The sequence below is a fragment of the Mytilus galloprovincialis genome, chromosome 3 (genome assembly GCF_965363235.1).
Source record: "Mytilus galloprovincialis chromosome 3, xbMytGall1.hap1.1, whole genome shotgun sequence".
In the NCBI taxonomy this organism is placed as follows: Eukaryota; Metazoa; Mollusca; class Bivalvia; order Mytilida; family Mytilidae; genus Mytilus; species Mytilus galloprovincialis.
This window is the reverse complement of record NC_134840.1, coordinates 36,004,386-36,025,457: the sequence shown is the minus strand read 5'-3', so window position 1 is coordinate 36,025,457 and position 21,072 is coordinate 36,004,386. Positions and strand designations below refer to the sequence as shown.

Sequence of the window (21,072 nt, the reverse complement as noted above, 5' to 3'; positions counted from 1 at the left end):
AGAGCTGTATCCAGCTTGAATGTTGTGTCCATACTTGCCCCAACTGTTCAGGGTTCTACCTCTGCGGTCGTATAAAGCTGCGCCCTGTGGAGCATCTGGTTCATAATTAATATGCATGTACTTTTTTATCATTGTCATCTTATTATTAAATTTAATTAACTGGACAAAAAGTTTGATGACTTAACATGTACTGTTTGTTTTTGTTTCAGTACCTAATGCCAGTTTTGAGTTATATTCCCCAAGCTTCTTGGAAAGGTTCATTGAAAGTCATGCAGTCATGACACAAGTATGTATAAAATATTTATTTAACAAGATTGAAAAGAAGAAGACACAGTTTCATCTTACAATGCATACAGAATTTGAAAGTCTTTTAATTTCACATGTAAATATTTTGAAGACATAAACTGAAAAAAATAAACTGACAAAGAACCAAGTCAAAATACTAGTGTTGCTGGAACAGCAAAGTGCCATGTATTTGAAAGGGAGGTAATTTATATTATTTTCAGATCCAGAATCTTTTCAATTCATTATTCAGAAACAAATTGTTTGCACAAATGATTAACATATTTGGGTTTTCTGATTAAAAAAAAGAATTATGATAATACACTAGTTGAATAAACTTGACATCTTTCATAGATAGCACTACCCAATAATACCAAGTATGCTAATATCAAATTAGAAGAATTAACAGATCTAGCTTAAGTTTCATTCCTGTTGAGCAATATTTGACAAAGGTGTGTCCTATTTGGTATAGAAAAGTTTTGATGCTATTAATTGTTGTTAGATAAGAGACATGTATTTGTTTATATTTGTGTATGATATTCAGTCCTTTTATTTTTAAGGGTAACAGTGGACTGAAACCAAAGGAAGGGGAAATAACTTCTAGACCATGGCAGTGGCCTATAAATTACAGAGTAAGTGGTGCTAGTATATATACTTGAAGACTTGATATGGTTATTATTAAAACCTTTGAGGACTCTTATTTTTGTCGAGCCTTAAACTTTAGTAAAAAAATGCGAGACATGACGATCCTACATTCCGGCAGCTGCAGCAGCAGCGGCGGCCACAAATATTTACTCTGTGGTTAAAGTTTTTGAAATTTTACTAACTTTCTTAAACTATCCTGGATTTGTATTAATCTCGGACAGAAGCTTGTCTATGATCATAACCTAGTATCTAGAAGAAAATTTTGTAAAAATAAAATTCCATTTTCCGTATTTGACTTATAAATGGACTTAGTTTTTCTGCCGGGAAAAATTACATTCACTCTGTGGTTAAAGTTTTTTAAATTTTAATAACTTTCTTAAACTATCCTGGATTTTTACCAAACTTGGACAAAAGCTTGTTTATGATCATAAGATAGTATCCAAAAGTAAATTTTGTAAAAATAAAATTTTATTTTTTCTGTATTTTACTTATAAATGGGCTTAGTTTTTCTACTAGGAAACCTTACATTCACTCTGTGGTTAAAGTTTTAAAAATTTTAATAACTTTCTTAAACTATTCTGGGTTTGTACCAAACTTGGACAGAAACAACACATTCACTCTGTGGTTTAAGTTTAAAATTTCCATTACTTTCTTATACTATTTTTAATTTGTACCAAACTTGGACAGAAGCTTGTTTATGATCTAAAGCTAGTATCTAGAAGGAAATTTTGCTAAAATTTTGAACCTGTGCATCTGTATTTTACTTATAAATGGACTTAGTTTTTCTTCCAGTTAACATTAAGTACAGTCTGCAGTTAAAGTTTTTAAAACATTTATTAGATTCATAAACTATCCTGGATTTTTACCAAACTTGGACAGAAGCTTCTTAAAATCAAAAGATAGTATCAAGAGGAATATTTTTATTGATATTTTTTCTCATTTTTGTTGAGTCTGCGATTAACAGCAAAAGTAGGCAAGACACTGAGTTTGACAATTTTTTTTTCATTTGGTTGTATTATTTTCTGAATGAAATCTTATTTCTTTTGACTATTATATAATTAATGCATTGATCCCTTTGCAGCTAGATATGTTAAGATTGGTTGATTAAATTTAGGTGTTTAACACCACTTTCGGTACTATTGGACTATTTCCTGGTGGCTATTTTTCATTGAAGGCAGCCAGAGAGAACTACTGACCTTTGGAAAGAAAAACTGGCAATTCTTATATAAGATTTTGAGTCAAAAGCAAATCACAATCCTAGTGTTAACAGTGTAGTGAGACAGATAATGAACTACCTCGACCAATGGGCTACTGAAGCCCCCTCAATTGCAAGTAAAGGATATGTTAAGATAAGTTAAGTGCTAACATAAAAAAATGTGTAAACATCATAACAAGGGCATTTTTTTTGTGATCACTTTTGTGTTATAATATTTTTATTCTTTTTAAGGGACAGATATTTTCAGGAAAAGATCACAGAATTTACCTATTAGGAAACCCTGTGATATTTTGGGGTTGTCTAGGATTAACTTTTGTGTTCATTATTGCATATGCTATTGATACAGTCAAATCAAGGAGAGGCTTGAGGAATAATAAATACTGGAGAGGTAATATTATGCTAAATGTTCTAAGCAAAGTTTCACCTCATTGTTTTTTAAAGATTTTAGAATATTACAGTTAGATTATTGAGAATGAAAATGGACATAATGATAATATCATGTTTGTTTTTTTGTAAATTGTTTTGTTATTAATTAGGCTGTTAGTTTTCTCAATAGAATAGTTTGAAAATTTCTCTTTCATAGCCAGAAATTAGTAGTGGTTTTGCTAATTAATATTCATAATATGTAAATGAGAATTGTACCACGTGATAGTACTTTGAACTGGACTGGCTTGATAGGCTTGATATCATTAAAATCTTTAAAACACGGATATTATAAGTTGCCTGTCACAGAGTCCTTATTTACAATCACTTTGATATTTCTGTAAAGTTGTCAGGTGGTCAAAATCAAAAAAATGAACGCGAATTTAGTGAATTTTTAGTGCTTTCGTGAGTTTATTCTTCTTGAAATAGTGACATTTTAATTTTACATGGGAACCTAGAGTTCAACGACTACACATACAAGGTTTGGACTTGCTTATTCTTTGGAAATTCAAGTTTCATATTTCACCCCGGCAACCTGTTTTTGTAATGACCTTGTAAGCCAATTTTCAACACGAAGTTTTCAAATTTGACGTTTCAGCCATTTTAGCCTGTATTTTACACTGCAATGTTAAAAGCCTCTCGCTTCGATTTTTAAAATAGCTCAGGAACCTGTATTTTTGCAACAACAGTCATTAGGTTTCGTTTCAATGGTGTATATTGTTGTGTATATTCATTTTCTGCCCCGGCAACCTGTCTATCACTTAAATTAAAATTAAAACAGACATTTTTTTTAAATTCCCTATCATTTTAATGTAATTTCCGTGACCCGTATCTGATTTCTTTAGTATAATATTCAAATAAGCAAAGTGGCGTTGATTTCTGAATATGTTCTGGGCCATTTAAAGCTGACTATAGGATACATATTTTTCTCATTGTTGAAGGAAGCACGTTTGCCTATAGCTGCTAACATCCACCTCATTTGAACTTTGGTAATCATACCAAATGTCCTTATTTTTATATACTGTGGATTCATTTATTTTTGTGGATAACAATATTTGTGGTTATGGAAAACTTGCATTTTCGTGGATTTTTGATATCATTGTTTTCCAAAAGTCTGCATTTGATTATAGAGCAAATTTGTAACTTGTTGAACATTTAAATTCATGGTTTTTCTGTACCAACAAAATCCATGAAATTGGTATCCAACGAATAATAATGAATCAACAGTAATAAATTCTATATAAATTTGAAAGCAGTCAGATAAATTTGTGTGCATATTCATATTTATGTTATATATTTGATAGGTCAAAATTCATCAATATCTGGTGCAAGGATACACATCAAGATGATCTTTTAACTTAAATCTTATGAAAGTCAACCCTATATTAATTTGAATACTTTAAACGAACCAAGCATGTTGAAACATGTTTTCATTGGTAACATAAATTTCTAGTATAAATATGATAAAGTATTGCATTATATAAAAATAAAAATATGTATTTCTTTTTATACGACTCAAAAAAAAATTTGGGATTGTATAATGGTGTGATGTTGTCGCCTGCGTCATTGTCCGAAGACACATTGGTTTCCGGACAATAACTTTATTTTAAGTGAATGGATCTCTTCGAAATTTTTTAAGAAGGTTCAATACCAAAGAAATGAAGGTGGGGATTGATATTGGGTATGATGGTCCCAACAGTTTAGGAATAAGGGGTCCAAAGGGGCCCCAAACAAGCATTTTTCTAGTGTCAGGATAATAACTTGTGTATAAGCATTTAAATTGCTCTGACATTGTACCACAATGTTTAAAACCACAAGTAGAAGGTTTGGATTCATTTTAGGGATTATAGGGCTAACAGTTAAGGAATTAAAGGCCAAAAAGGGTCCAAAAACAAGCATTTTCCTAGTTTCCAGACAATAACTGGGTAAATGTATGGATCTCTTCGACATTGTACAACAAGATTCCATTTAACAAAGGGAAAGCTGGGATTGAGTTTGGGGTTAATTGCGCCAAACATGTAGGAATAAGGGCCAATAAGTTTATAATAAGTATATGGATCTCTATGAAATTGTACTACAAGGTTCCATACCATAAAGGAAAGGCTGGGAATGTGTTTTGGGGTCATAGCTTGAAAGGGGGTTTCAAAAAAGTAGGGGGGGGGGGGGGGGATTTTTCAAATTATGAATTTTTGAAAAGTTTCAAGAAGAAGTCTTCAATTGCACAGTATTGCGCAATAAATTTGTAAGATCTTTGACCACATTTATTTTGTCAAACCTATATTATGTCAAAATTTTTATCACAATCCAAATTCAGACAGTATCAAGCTTAAATATTGTGTCCAAATTTGCCCTAACTGTTCAGGGTTTAACCTCTGCAGTCGTATCGGGCTGCGAAGCATTTTATCATGTTTTGATAGTGAAGTTTAATGAGTTTTTTTTTATATTTCAGCCTATAAAGATAGAATGTTTAGTGCTGGATGGTGGTTATTTTTAGGCTGGATGCTTCATTACTTTCCGTTCTGGCCAATGACTAGAGTTTTATACTTCCATCATTATTTCCCAGCATTCCTATTTAGTGCCATGTTATCAGGTAATTAATATTTACAACAACTCAGTAACACTTATTAATATAAAGTGAAAAATTTATTTGGAAATCAGAAAAACATTAAAATGTATAAGATTATGACGAACAAAGTCAGAAAACAAATTTTGAAGATCAAGGATCAGGAATTTTTTCGTGTGATTTTTGTCCTTTGTTCATTTGAAAGTCAAGGTCATTTATTTATATTTACTGTCAACAACTTCATATAGGAAGTCAAGACATAGATACCTTTTCCAACCATCTTGCTGCAGAATGTAGGAAGTTCTTTACATATTTTAAAAAAAGAATTAAGTGTAATTTATAGGATGCAACCGTTTAAAACTTCAATGATTTTGATAACTTGAAATTGCAAATTTCTTGGAAATAAACCTGTTTCTAATGGATTATGAATTCTGAATGAATTTCTGATTTACATTTTACTTTTGTTGATATGATGAAATACAGATTACCTTGTTAAGTTTTACTTTAGATGTATGTATTGTTTTGTAGGTGTTGTTCTAGACTACATCTTGACATGGTGTTGTATAACTGTACCAGAACAGTTTTCCCTTATTGTATTCCAAGGTTGTATAGCAGCTATATTTACTGTCTTATGTTGGAGGTATGTTGTTCACTTTCTTTATATCACTGTGTTTAATGAATACAGAACCCTGCAAAAAAATGTGAACAGATATTTTGCTTTTGATGTTTAAAAGTAATCTGACTAATCTGCAATCTGTTACATAGAGCTCACTTTTTTATGCCCCATTTTTGAGCATAGTGTTTTTTGGTATGTGCATCCTATCATTAGTTTGTGCATCCATTCATTCGTTCATTCATCCATCTGTCCCGCTTCAGGTTCAGTTTCTGGTCAAGGTAATTTTTAATGATGTTGAAGTCCAATCAACTTGACACTTAGTACACATGTTCGCTATGATATGATCTTTATAATTTTAATGCCAAATTGAGTTTGATCCAAATTTCATGGTCCACTGAACATAGAAAAAGAACTATTGACACATTCTTGCTTATAGGCTTGTATGCAGACTTTGGCATACAATGATTTAAAATATCAACAAAAATTGGTACCTACAAAAATAATGAATCTGCTTAAGTTTCTGTAGATCACAACTTCAAGTTTGAAAGGTGGCACTTCAAGGAGACGCAAAATGACATGATCTTTACATCAAACTGTCTATGCCTGAAATTTATTTTTTTGCATGACCATAATCACTGATCCTTGAAGTAGGTTGCACAATTTTTTGGATATAATTTTGTTCCGAGTAGTTTAAATCTTTGTTTATTTATATCATGATGAAGTTAAATTTCATACTTTAAAACAAAAATTTAGTGATCATGAAAAAAATCATAATTTTCTCAAAAGATTAATAGTTGGCATTACTTTTCTTAAGAAACATGTCAGGATAATTTATGTAAAATAATTACCAGTAGGTGGAAATTATCCTTATATTGTGATGTTATAATCACTAGAACAGAGCCTTGTCAGATGCTTGTAAAAAAGGCATGGGCACAGGATCTGTATTTTAACCTGATTTTTAATATCTGAATATACAATGAAATTCAATTTTGTTAAAGATATCTTCCATTGATAACCTAATCATAAGCTAAATTAATGAAACCAATTTTTTTTTTAAAGGGGCACTAGCTGTCAAATTCATGTTCACTGATTTGACTAAAATCTCATCATATTTGAACTAACTAAAACGTATCTCAAAATTACAAAAAGTCTGAAATAAACAATTAACAATGGATGGACTCAATAATATGTACCAATATTCTGTTTGTATTTTTGACTAGACACCATCTGAGTAACCATGTAGATGACCTTGGAAGAATGCTGACGGTCATATAACTTAATATAAATTATATATAGATAGCGACCACATGCAATCTATATTTTTCTATATCTGTTTGATTTCATGTTCTAGGTTCAAAAAATTGTTTATCATAATTTTTACCTGTATACGAGTGATTTATTTGTGGGTCAAATCAGTCAACTAAATGGTTCGTCCTTGTTTCACTTTTAATGTTAACATTTTTTTCCTTTTAAATGCTGTATACGAGGGTTACTCATCTCCAGCTAAGGGGTTAAATTGAAGGTCACACAAATACAGATTCGATGAGGTCGAGCTTGCAAGTATATGTTTCATCAGCAATGATTCTTAGCTTATTTTGACAAAATTGAGCCAAATTGGCTGATAAAAGCAAGTGATGATTTCACTATTTCACTTCATTGATAATTGAAAATATATATCTTGTAATAAATGCCCCTTTAATAAAAGAAAGGTTATGCTATTTATGTGTTTTTATTAGCTCAACACATATATTAGGTTCATCTCATGTGAGCTATTGTTATTGCTTGGCATCTGTTGTCATTGTCCGTCTATCCCCCATCATACACTTTCAAATATATTCTCTGAAACTACATAGCCAATTTTGAAACTTTGAAACAGATTGTGTGTTCTCAACAAATGTTTATTTTATGAAAACATGTCTACCTTTAGGTAAAACTAGAAGATAGGGGTTAAAGCAGGTTTTGCCTAATATTTTAAATACTAAAGCAGTAGGGGAACTCTGGTGAATCTACACATTGAAATTTTCATGTTAATGAGACAAACCATTTGGACAAATTTTTCTCTGTGTTTTCTGCATGAATACTCCAGTAGATAGACAGAAATTTTAAATTGCAAATTACCAGCACAATCTACAAATAGATGAACTTTGATTAAAAGAAATCCAGCTTACTCATTAAAGAAGTAATTTTGCTTACAAATGAAAATTTTCAGGCCTTTTTTTTTTAGGTTGTTTGCCTTTAATAATTGTCACCCATATTTGTTTTCACCACAATATTGAAAACTAGAGAGAACTGATTAGATTTATAACCGTCTGTCATTCCGTCTGGCTGTCCAACTGCCTGAAATAGTGTAGTAGCCTTCTATGAAAGGGAATAATTTTCTATTAGGTCAGCATCTTGATAATATTCAGATGTAGTGAGTGAGAGTTTTTGTAGTCATACCTTTTTTGCTGATAGTTTAAAATTTTAAAACACTCATTGCTCATTTTGGTTTAATTTAAGTTTTCCTCATTCAAATTTTATAAAGCTGGTGTACAATGCTAAGAACCAAACTCTCAGACAAGAGTTCAAATTTGGGCAGTGAATCACTTACCATTCTAGAGTTGTGCCTCTTTTTAGATTGGAAAATTGCTAATTTATTGGTTTTTACACTTTTAACTTTAGTTTCCCTCACCCAAATTTTATGAAACTTTTACACAATGCTAAAAAACACAACACCCAGACAAAGCTTAAATTTTGGAAGTATGTCGTTAACTGTTTTAGAGTCATGCCCTGTTGTAACTTAACTTATTGCAAATTTTTCAGTTTCCACTCTTAACTTAATGTTTGCCTCTTCCGATAAATGCATACACAATACCATTAATCACAAGTTGACAACACACAGACAGAGTTCAAATTTTGGTAATGAGTCATTTACCTTTCTAGAGTTATGCCCCCTTGATATACATCTGTTGTGCAGCCACTTCCTTTTTGCCAATAGTTTGAAATATTTAAATGCTGTGTAAAATGAAAAACTCATCAAAGTTTCCAGTCACAGAATTGGTCTCATTATTTACTTTGACATTTAATAAAGTGAGTCCAGTAATTTGTTAAACAGCAGAGAAATATGCAATAAAAGATTTATCGTTTAAAAAAAAAAAAGACATTTAATAAAGTTTAATAATGTGAAATAGGGTGCTAATTGTTCCTTCTCCTATCTTGTCTATTTTTATTTGAGTTATCTTATTTGAAAGATACATGAAATGAAGCTTGTATGGGCAATCAACCTTATATATGTAACAACTTTTTTTTCATATTCAATATGTTATGTCTTTTCAAATAGGCTATTTTCATCATCGCTTTGGTTAAAAAGACATGCAAGTTAAGACTGCTTGGAAAGCTATTCTTTTCCCCTTTACAAATTACCCATAAGTCATATTTGGTATGATATTAACATGTGGTTTTTTTTTTGTCGCAACATGTGCAAGATCAAAAGTAAAGAGACCAAGGAGTTTGGGAAATCTAAGCATAATTTCTGTCTGCAGTCATGATAATTTTTGTCTTTTAAATAGGTGGAGAATGAACCCTGACTCTTTGTATATATATATGATTTTTGTGGTGCATTAGTATGTGTTTTGTATTGTTATACTGATATCTATATTATCTTTAATGTTTTGTATTGTTATACTGATATCTATATTATCTTTAATGTTTTGTATTGTTATACTGATATCTATATTATCTTTAATGTTTTGTATTGTTATACTGATATCTATATTATCTTTAATGTTTTGTATTGTTATACTGATATCTATATTATCTTTAATGTTTCTGAATTTTCATTGATTGAAGACCATGCATTATCACAACCCATTCATCTTTACCCATTAAGGTTTTATTTTATACACATCAAACATGAATAGGATTTATATTGGAATCAGATGTAACTATGCAGACACCAGCTGTAAAATTAACAGGTCGTTCTAATTGATTATTTTATATAACATGTCTATGTTGAAGTTTGAATAAAACATGATGTGTTGTTCTCTTTCAATAAAACACTCTAGATTTTCACACATCAGAAGACACACAGAATTTAATATCCATTTCCCATGTTGTATGTGTAATCAACAGAATTGTCTTGTTTATTTTATAATCAATATTAAACAGTGGAATTTAATGAAATAAAATAATCAATTGTTTACTATACTAAAAGCTTTCAAAATAAATTGACATCGCAAATCACATGTGGTTTGAAAATTAATTCCTTTAAATGCTTAGCAAACATTTTTGTTACTAAACAAAGGCTGCCATCAATATTTTTACAGATAATTAATTTTGACATATATATAAACCTATATCACTACTTTGAATTGATTAATTATTTTGATCAGTATGGTGTTGGATATTCAAGGTTTTCCATTGATGGTGTTCTTGTCTGGTTCAATAATAAAAATATTTTCACAGTTAAAGCTGCAATAGATATTATTTATTAATGGTTACATACTGTTGCATTCAGTTATTTTTCTCTTTTATCAAATCAGTATGTTTGCAAATAAGGAAGTGTCTATCTAACTCAAAGGTATTTTTGTTTGCTGAAATAAATAGGAATCCATGCTTTGTTTCCATGACAACAACATCCACTAAATCTAACATTTGATATCTGTGGTTAAAATTTATAAAAAATATCAATGGTTTTAGTTGAAGTTCAAACATGTGTAAGTGCATGACAAACATTAGATTTACTATCTACATTAAAGGTGCTTTATAAAATTGGTTTTATTTATTGTGATAAAGGTGCTTTAATGTACATTGTATGTGTGAAGTACATTTCATATCTGTAATTGTTTTGTTGATAGTCCCAAATACTGACAAGGACAACCAAGTTTCAATTGTCTTCTTAAATTAAACTCCTTAAAAATGCTTATATTTTACACTGTGGAAACGCAGGTTAGATGGCTATATGGGCATATGGCTATAGAATTCACCCTTTCAGACCATCTCTCTGTCTGTCTGTCCTTGTGCCTTGGAAGGGCAAATGCTCCTGTGGAATATGAGAAAATTTCCAATCTTTTAATTTGGAGGAATATTATAAATTGTCACTGGAATATTATTTTCTGTTTCAGTAGTTTGATATTTAGCATTTTCTTTTTTTTTTCAGCTTTTACTTGTTTTATCCATTATCTTATGGGATGTATGGTCCATCATCAATGGAAGAGGGAAGTCTATGGAGAAACATCAAATGGATGGAATCCTGGGACTTATAACCAAAGCCAAACAAGCAGACCTCAGATGGAAGATATAGATCATGAATACATATTTTTTTTAGTATTTTCACATATCATATCAGGTGCAAAATTACACAAGAAAACTACTTGTAAATCTTTATTTGTTCATTAGATTTTTCTATTTACACATTTATTTTGCTTTGTTATAGTGGAATATTTATATGAGGGGGGATAGGACCTTTATCGGGACTTTGGGATCGGGTGTTTTTAAGCTCGGGATTTCAGGCCTTTCAGGATCCAGGAATTTTTTTTCGAATTTCAGGATGGAACCTTGGGATTTTCATTTTTTTAAGCCCGGGATTTCGGGATCAGGACCCCTCCTACCCCTCTCTTATATATCTATTTCAAATTATCTTAAAAATGTATCATGAAAAGTTGTCATTGTATAAATCTCCAGATTTTGAAAAATAGTTGTACAAGACTTCTGTTTTCTGATTTCCAGTTTTTGACCAGTTTTGGACCTTTTCTTATGTGGGATTTTGCATTTTTTTGTACAATTAAAAAAAAAGTGACAGTTCTCCACAGAATCTGCCCTGTATAAGCTAAATTTAAAAAATCGCATGCAATGTTTAGATTAATCCCATATACCCTTGAAATGCACATTTTATACAGGATAACTCATTGGTATTTTATAAACACTGACCAGTACCATTGTGAATAAAGTCCCATAATAGAATACCGGTAGATGATTCTGAATAATAGATGTACACTAGAAAAGAAAAATGTAAAATAAGTTGCATACTATTAAGGAAGTACACCACTAATTCATGGTCCCATTGCTTTCTATGTTAAATTCCTCCGTTTCAAGCAGGCACACCCCTTTTTGTTTTAAGATCAAATAAAGTGGCAATCATTGCATGTCAAAGCAACACATTATGGTGTCTTGTACTGAAAAAAATCAACATACCTTTAATGGCATTTAAGAAAGAACTAGTTCCCGAAACTTCAGATGTACCAAAACAGGTACTTCAGATCTGACAAACAGACAAAATGTACCCTCTTTTTAAAATTTGGTGCAGTTTTTTTAATATTCAAAATTAAAAGTCCAAAAGTGTTCTACAATGATCACCAGTCCTTCAGTTTTCATTTGATACCAAAAATACCTAAATATTCTACATATTTTGAAAGTTACACTCATGCATAGGAGCTATTTTGTGTTAAATATGTACTACTTTCTGGTATCTGCTTTCTGGCCGGGCCTGAATTAGTGGTGTTACACCTTAAAAAAGAAACTGGAAAATGTTTAACATTGGAATAGAAAAAGTTCCATACTAGAATAGATTTTTTTAAGTTGTCCACTATAATAGTAAATTGTGATAAATTGCACACTAGAAAAAGTAATTGTTAAAAAAACCTTGTGTTCCACACAAGAAAAGAAATTGTGATTAAGTTTTGGGTAACATATTACTCATAATATAGGTTGTGCAAGAAAGCAAGAATAAGTGGAGTAAATAGAATGTAAATAATATGTTTTATATATGCTAAATAAATTGATGTATATGGATTTACATAATTTGTTATCCAATTCATCTTCACTAGTTGGTTATCATGATCATCCATGGGTTGACAGAGGGCAATTTTATTATGTTTCTGTAATAAATTAGTTTTTTTTCTGGCTAAAGAGGTGGACTGTGATATTTACATTTATATTTTATTACATGTACCATCTTTCTTTGAAATTGTATTAATGACCTTGCTGCACAAAGAATAATTTATCTCTAGAACCTTTTAATTCCTAAATAGTCTCTTTTTGTAGTCCAGAAATGATCTGTCCCTAAGGTTGAAAGGGGCATGACCCTAAAGAAAATTTATCTTTTCGTGTTTAATGACCATATCTTTTTTTTTTAATCTTAGGGGAGTGCACACCATGTTAAACTCTGTACCCCCTCCCCCTTACTTCAATTGGCCCCAGTTAGTTATATTATCACTTCGTGCACTATTAGAAGAAACTGTTTATACTTGGAAAGATAGAAAAATAGTTTATCTAGAGTGTTTCAAAGTTCAACATATGTGTTTACATTGATTAAGGAAGCAACAAAGATCACAAAGATTAATGTCGTTCATACCTTGTGACAGCCCCTACACAATATATCAATTAGTTAGTTAATATATATGCTTTTGATAATCAGAATGTAATTATTTGTTGTTAAGAAGTCACAATTATGTACTGTGAAGTTTTGCATTACAGTTTTTTCAGTTATGTATGCTACAATGTCAATACTCACTGTACTTATTAAAAAAGATGTTTAATATAGATCCTAAATCTATAATTTTGTGATATAATATATGATTCTTTTCAATATATCCATACTTATTCACCTCTTTAGAAATTGTAATGCTAGAAAAGAAATTTTGCTCTTGAACTATAGGTGTTAAGAATTAATTGATTTATTTATTGATTATTGTTAAAGAAAAACAAAATTTATCCACTGTTCTTTGATTTTGTTGACATTTATGTAAAAAAACAAAACAGAGAAACTGAGAAAACCTTTTAAGCCTCAATAGGTTTTCTGATTTATCCATAATTGCAACAGATCTCTGAATCCCGAACGTATTCAAAGTTGAAAAAAAATAATCTGTCCAAAAAACAATATGATTTACTGGATTGTAAAAATAATCTTGTGAATTTATGTGTAATTGTTCCATACATCTGGCTACAATGAAATTTTTTTATGATATTTTTAACTGGTTTTCTGAAGGAAATAAACAGTTATTAATTTTGTGAAGTATGGGGGTGGTTGCCGATCGGTGTACATGTTCAACTGACCTTGACCTCCTTTAATAGTTCATCAAAAGGACAATGTTAGGTTTGAGTTTAGGTCAGTTTTTCAAAATCTAATAGTACAGGTCAGCTATGTATGGTGTATGGAACTAATCTAATGTGAACATGTCGGTGTAGCCAGTATCATCTAACCTTGACCTCATTTTCATGGTTCATTGGTCAATGATAAGTTTTTGTAATTTTGTCAGTTTATTAGATAATACAAGCAACAAGTAACCTATATTTCTTGTATGGAATGGCTGTAAGGTCTGGTTCATCTGACCATGACCTCATTATCAAACAACATTGTTAACGATTAATTTATGTGATATTTTTAGCAAAACCTTCATGTTTCAGACATTCAACATAAATTCAATAAGTAAAACGGGTATGACATTGTAGCATGTGCACTCTTGTCAAATTTTCATATGTTGATACTAATAATAAAATGGAGGTCAAATCAATATTGTCAATTTTTTTTTACAGCTCAGAAGTCATGGTCCTTAATACCTTTAAAATTGCACTTTATGTCGTTTTTGTTCAACAGCTTATGAATTCATTTTTTCCATTCAGATATCATGGTCCTTGATGTTTTGGAAAAAGTGTTTTTCCTATGCAATTACTTATGAATCATTCAGCCATGGGCTCTAAAAAATTCAATATGCTGTTACTGTTGACGAAATGGAGGTTAAGTTTCATATTGACGATTTTCCTTTTTGTCATTAAGGAGTTATAGTCCTTGATAGATTGGATTATAGACATATAGAATGTAACTGGTCAAAAAAACTTAATTTTAGCATCTTTCAAAATACAGAAAACCAAGTTTGCTGTCAACTTGACAACTCATTCCTTGTTTTTAAACATGTTTACCTATAGAACTAGAATTAATCTAATTGTTTTGATTTAGTTAATCACATAGCTATGTTGTTTGACAAGTCTATAAAAAATTCATGACATTGAAACATATTTTGATGTCATTGTTTATGTTGGTCATGGTGTATAATATTTTACATGAAACATTCCACATTAATATAAATATAAATGCATAAACTTTCACATTTATCTCTTGGATTGGCTTGTCAGCAGACAACCTCCTCCCCCCCCCCCCCCCCCCCCCCCCCTCCTTTTTGGGATGCCCTGGATCCACACCTGTACTGTATTTAGAACAAAACTAGCAATGATTAAATGTCAAAGTCAAAAGGGGTCTACTGCCTTGTACTCATGACTGATTATAAAGTTATTGTAAATTCAGAATTTATTGCGTGCATTTATTATTGCGATTTTGTCATTTTAGACTTAAATGCAATTTTAATTATTATGATTTAGAGAAAAATCCTGTTTAATTCAATTAAAATATTTCAAAATGCGAGTTTAAATTATTGCATTTTTTTACAATAATAAAAACCTCGCAATAATTTCTGAGTTTACAGTAATTAAATCATAAGGATAGAAGCAAGTTTTTTCCCATATTTAATATCATCCAATCATTCTTCAAATGTTCAATTACATATTGAAAAAGAAGTTTAACATAAAAATAAGAATATGAATCTAGTCATGAGGTATATAATATATTGTCATATGTACATCTTTGCAGTCTTTGGCATTGAGAAAGCAACTATTTGGCTATTGAAGTATGTGCTGTAATTTTTTTTAATAAACCATATATATTTATTCATTATTTTTATTTTATATACATTAATATTTACATAAACAATGAGCTGTATTTAAGTACAATGTTTGAATCTTTACATTTAAAATATTCTTTAAGATTAATTTGCCAAAGGACTTCTCGCTTTTTAAAAAATGTATTATTCTTTACATTTAAAATATTCTTTTAAGATTAATTTGCCAAAGGACTTCTCCCTTTTTAAAAATGTATTATTCTTTACATTTAAAATTTTCTTTTAAGATTAATTTGCCAAAGGACTTCTTGCGTTTTAAAAATGTATTAGTTGGGTTTGATCAAGATCATTTTAGGAGAAGGTATCTAATTGGATGTTTTAAATGAGCTGGATAACCATATTTATCTTCAAACTGATTGGTTTACTTAAATGAAAATATAAAATAGTTGTAACTTGCAATTGTATTTTTTAAATTAAAGACTATTCTTGTATTACTTTTGTGTTTTATTTTTTTTTTAAAATGGCATTCCTTTACAGAACTGTTGCTGCAACTTTGCATAATGTTTGTGCATGATTTGGCTAATCACAATAGCCTAATAGTACAGCAAGAGTATGTTTTGACTCAACAGAACCAAAATTAATTGTTTACATCAAAGGGACAGCACCCACAACTACACATGATTAAAGGGAAGTTTTATATCAGGTGATATCCAATTCTCCAGAGTTGTTGAACCTAATTCTCTAATGGTCAACACACTCATTGTGTTACATTAAAAATTCCACAAACTTTGATTTAGTCGTTTAAACATACCAGTATGACATCACATGTCCTGTTCTGGAGTCAAACTTAAACATCAGACATTTGCATTTAGGTCTAGATTTCAGGACTACATAAGTTTGATCTTTTAGGTGACCTTCATCTTAATAAAAAAAAAAAGGAGAAGCAAAGTGAATACTAAATTGGGCTATGTCCTTCAGAAATATTAAAATGGGATCTTGATTATGATTGATACAGGGGTCAGTCAAATCACTAAGACTTAATAAAAAAAAATCCAAAGTATAAAGGAAAAGTTGCCTCAAAGTATTCTAGATTATATTTTTTTTAATTGTTTTAATTTTAAATAAAAGAACTGGTGTTTCATATATCTAGAATCTGGATATTCTATAACCATAAATATAGATTTACCGGTAATAAGGACATATTTTTTTTTTTTATTTATATTTCAAATTCGTTTGTCTCATAAAAATTTGTTGACACCGTTGATATGTTAAGAGCATGAAAAAAAAACCTGCTGAACCAACTTTTTTAAAATTTGAAAATAATCTTAAATTGCAACTTGAATTATATGGTGTTTTTTTTTAAACCTGAGTTGAACATTTTCATTAGTTTGCATTAAAATCAATGAATTAGATGTTTTTGTTAAAGGGAATATCTACTGACATGTAGAAAAACAGAATCTGAAAATTTCAGTACTGTGTCTTCTGATTTATCCTAGTCGTCAGAAATCTACTGGCTCTAAATGTTGTCCTCATTTATCTATACCTTAAGTCATAATTGACCTCTACCTAACAAAACAAACGTTAAAAAAAAGACTTTTTATGTTATAATGTTACACTACTGTCTAAAATGTGAACTTGATGCCTTTTAAACTGAACCTGTATGCACTTGTCCTAAGTCATGAGCCTGTTGTTCAGTGCATCATGTTATCGTTTGTTGGTGTGATTCACAAGTGTTTCTCGTTATATAGATTAGACCGTTGGTTTTCCTGTTAGAATTGTTTTACACTATTCACTTTGGGGCCCTTTGTAGCTTGCTTTTTGGTGTAAGTCAAGGCTCTATGTTAAAGGCCGTACTTTGACCTGTATTATTAACTTGTTATACATTGCGAATTCGATGGAGAGTTGTCTTATTGGTACAGTAACCTTTACCATCCTGACAAAAGCCTTCTTAGATCTTCTTAGTCTGTTCAAGTGTAGTAGAAGTTTTCGATTTGGAAGGAAAAGAAACAAAATGCCTTTTCAAGTTGCACCAATTGACAGAATTAAAATAGAGGTCATGGCAAGATACCAAAGGGATATTCAAACACCATTGCAACAACAAACAGAACCATAGGCGGATCCAGGGGGGGGGGGGGGGCGGGCCCCCCCTTTCGTGGGAAAAAATTTGGTTGATTATATAGGGAATCATTGAAGCATGACTAGAGCGGGCCCCCTCTTAGGTCAGTCAGCGGGGCCCCCCTTAGGAAAAGTTCTGGATCCGCCACTGAGAACGATCGAAAGACACAATACAAATTACAAAATTGAACTGGACAAACCCTCCTAAAACTGTGGTGATCCCGGAATGCAAGGTGATCATACTCCACATGCGAGGGGTGATAAGAGGGGTCCTGGTCCCGAAATCCCGGGCTTATAAACACGAAATCCCGAGGTCCCGAATTTAAATAAATTAAAATCCCAACATCCCGAAATTCAAAAAAAGAATTCCCGAATCCCGACAGGGTCAATCCCGAAATCCCGAGCTTAAAAACACCCAATCCCGGAGTCCCGATAAAGGTCCTATCCCCCTCACATGTGGCACAAACGTATTGCTCGTGTATAAGTACAAACTCTATGATAAGTCTGATTTATTGATGTAACATTAGAAGAAAATAGGATTGGATTATGGTTGTGACAATTGGAACATATTCGTCGTCATCTGAGAAACATTTCCGATGATAGCGTCTGCAAATCAGATTTCAACTTACTTGGAACCCTTGGTATAAAATGTCCCTTGTACCATGCAGCAACCCTCTGCAGTTTATAAAATCATGAAGGTACATAAAAAAAAAACAGGTACAGAGAAATGCATAAAGGCGAAAATGTAGGGAAAAAAAGGAAATCGTTGTTACTTTGACCAGAGACATAATATTAATAAATTGTATTATATGTTTCTGCTAAAGCCTTTGAACCACATTTAGTGATGTTACTTCAAAGAGCATAATTATTGAACAAAGATTTCTATCCTACATTAATGTATCTATAAAACTCGCTAAAATAAAAAGTCAGCGACAGATGAGTTGAATTATATGTAAGTTATAGCAATGATACTGCTGAAATTCGACCATGCTTTTTTTTTTAGAGTATGTCCGACCGTCGGAGAATTCAGAAAAATATCTATAGCAAAAATTAAAATTAAAATCCAAGGCATTACCACACCAAAGAAGAAAGACGAAAAGTCGAGGAAAAGTCCACAAAATAATAAGTTAGAAATAAAAGATTGAACACAATAACCCCACCAATAACTCTTAGTGGGACGGATTCTATGTGCCCAGGAAGATTAAGCAGTGGTTGTTGTATATAGTGCCTGCCGAAATTCGATAAGTTGTCGATCGGTCATTTTTGGTGGAAGAAGACGTGAAGTCTTCTGAAGACCTATGGGGCTGACATTGAACTTCCGTATGCCGCATTCGTTTCTGTGTATTACAATTTCAGAACAACTTCTGATTCCTGACACCAATTTTTACACATAATTAAGCATCTGAATCATTTAATTTGTAAATTCAGATTGAAAAACAATCACTATCGTACATATGTACCCCTTTTATTTATGTAAATTATTAGATTTCATCTCATCCACATGACGTTATTTGTTTACTTGAAACCGGATGTTTTTACTGTAGATATTTGTAGTACGCATGTGTGAATTTGGTACGGGGACAACTCGCCCTGTTTAAATGTTCGCCCTTGAAGTTACAAATTTGCAATCTTGCAGACAAGAAGATTTTGTTTTTAATAATAAATAAAAAGGATCTATTTCTTATTAAATTGTTGTCTTTATTCATTGTTTTCCTTTGTCATGTGAACTAGGTGCTATTTTACCTCAAATGGTTTGAATCTATTTATAAAATTATTCAAGACTCAGTTGACAAGAGCAGTACGTTGCTGTTAGGAGAATTTTGATTAAACTCTAAATGCTTATAGAATAAGAAATATTATCTAAACTGAATGTACCTCCTTTTGAATAATTTATTGCAATACAAATATAAATCCCTATGACAAGAAAAATCTGACTTTAAAGTTTTGTCAGAAATATTTTTTTCACAGGTAATCACGATCAATCACATGTGGCGGCCATATTGGTTTGTTTACAAATTTGTGAACAAGCCTCTAGAACCATGACCTAAACATAAATAGTCTTCCTAAAACGTAAACTTTATGCAATACTATTTTATCAATCATGATTATTTTCATAAATTTAAATTTTATTATTTAAAGAAATAAAATTATAACAATTACGATTTTAGATTAGAGATTCTACACAGACATGCTTTGATCTATTTATAGCCAAATTAGTTTACCTGTGTGAAAATGTAAATAATGGATATGAATTTGTTTACTAAACAAGTAAAGAAAAACTTTGGATGGAAGATAATGATTCACATAAATATTTCAGGAAATTTGATTTATTCTTATAAATATAGGATTTAAAAACTGCAAGTGCAAACAAATTTAATCAATACATAATCAGCTGATATTTTTTTACGCAAAAACATCGTTGTGATGTAACTGATAAAAATAACTCCATCAATCCTCCAGCCCTTTCACATATTAAGCAATAGATCTACTTATTATTGTAGAATATTCAATGCATATATATTCATTGTCTAATTCAATATATCAGGTAATCGGATATTTTAAGCTGACATTTTGGGTATCCGATTGGCCGGAGTCTACTGTACTACCATAAAGATAATAAGTAGGTTTTTTTTCAATAATTTAATGACATAATACTTGTAACATATTTTATTTTTGTATTCAATTAAATCATTTAAAGGACAATATACTGTTCTTTTTTCACAAAGACCAACAAACAGGTTGGGACCCTCCCCCCCCCCCCATTATGAGTGGTGTCCCTTAAATGGGGAACTGTCCTTAAAACAAGGGATCATTTTACTGTTGAAAAAAAAAGAAAGAAAATTTTTAAGATTTTTATTTCAAAAGTGGGAAATTCATTATATTTGGAACAACTTTTCTAAATGAGGGGTCAAATTAATAAAGAAGAAATAAGTTTAGAAACATCACAAACTTCCTTTGACATGTTTTGACCATTTAATACTTAATAGATGCATAGTTCTTGGGGAAAAGTTTCATCAAATAATATGAATATAAAGGTTCTCATATTTTATCAAGAACGTAATGTTCTTCCTATGAGGGTGACCCCTCATTTGGAGTGTTGTTCCCAACCTGTTAAAGGTTCATCTTTGTGCATAATTCAAAATTGGAAATTTCAACAAGCATCTAATATTCTTACACAAGAAAATAAACCCTGGTATGCTAGCTACATGTTCATCTTTTCTACCGATTTGATAACTAGAATCATGCAAACAGACTCAAGAAAAAGGCATGTAAGTTCAGCATACAAATATGACGCATTTCTAGACAATCCAGATCGTTCAAAATACTTCTCTAAAAATTTTAACCTTTAAAATTGTTGTTGCGCACTAAAAAAAACCATGGGAACTTTCAAAAGTTAGCGAGTAAGTAACAAGTCTTACTATTTCTATGCCCCATTTATGAGCATTATATTTTCTGGTCTGTCCTGCTTCAGGTTAAAGTTTGTGGTCGGGGTAGTTTTGGATGATGTTGAAATCCAATCAACTTGAAACTTAGTACACATGTGTTCCTTATATGATCTTCTTAA

At 31.0% G+C, this 21,072-nt stretch overlaps 1 protein-coding gene across 1 annotated transcript in view; it reads left to right on the top strand.

The window, feature by feature from the left end:
• The window catches only part of LOC143067821 (protein O-mannosyl-transferase 2-like), a 36,395-nt gene extending 20,509 nt beyond the window's left edge, over positions 1–15,886 (top strand). The window contains exons 15-20 of the mRNA XM_076241384.1: positions 210–286; positions 843–914; positions 2,375–2,531; positions 5,016–5,156; positions 5,658–5,769; positions 10,883–15,886. Of these exons, the coding sequence (XP_076097499.1) occupies positions 210–286; positions 843–914; positions 2,375–2,531; positions 5,016–5,156; positions 5,658–5,769; positions 10,883–10,988 (665 nt within the window). The 3' untranslated portion in view covers positions 10,989–15,886. The remainder of the gene's footprint in view (positions 1–209; positions 287–842; positions 915–2,374; positions 2,532–5,015; positions 5,157–5,657; positions 5,770–10,882) is intronic.
• Positions 15,887–21,072: the final 5,186 nt, after the last annotated feature.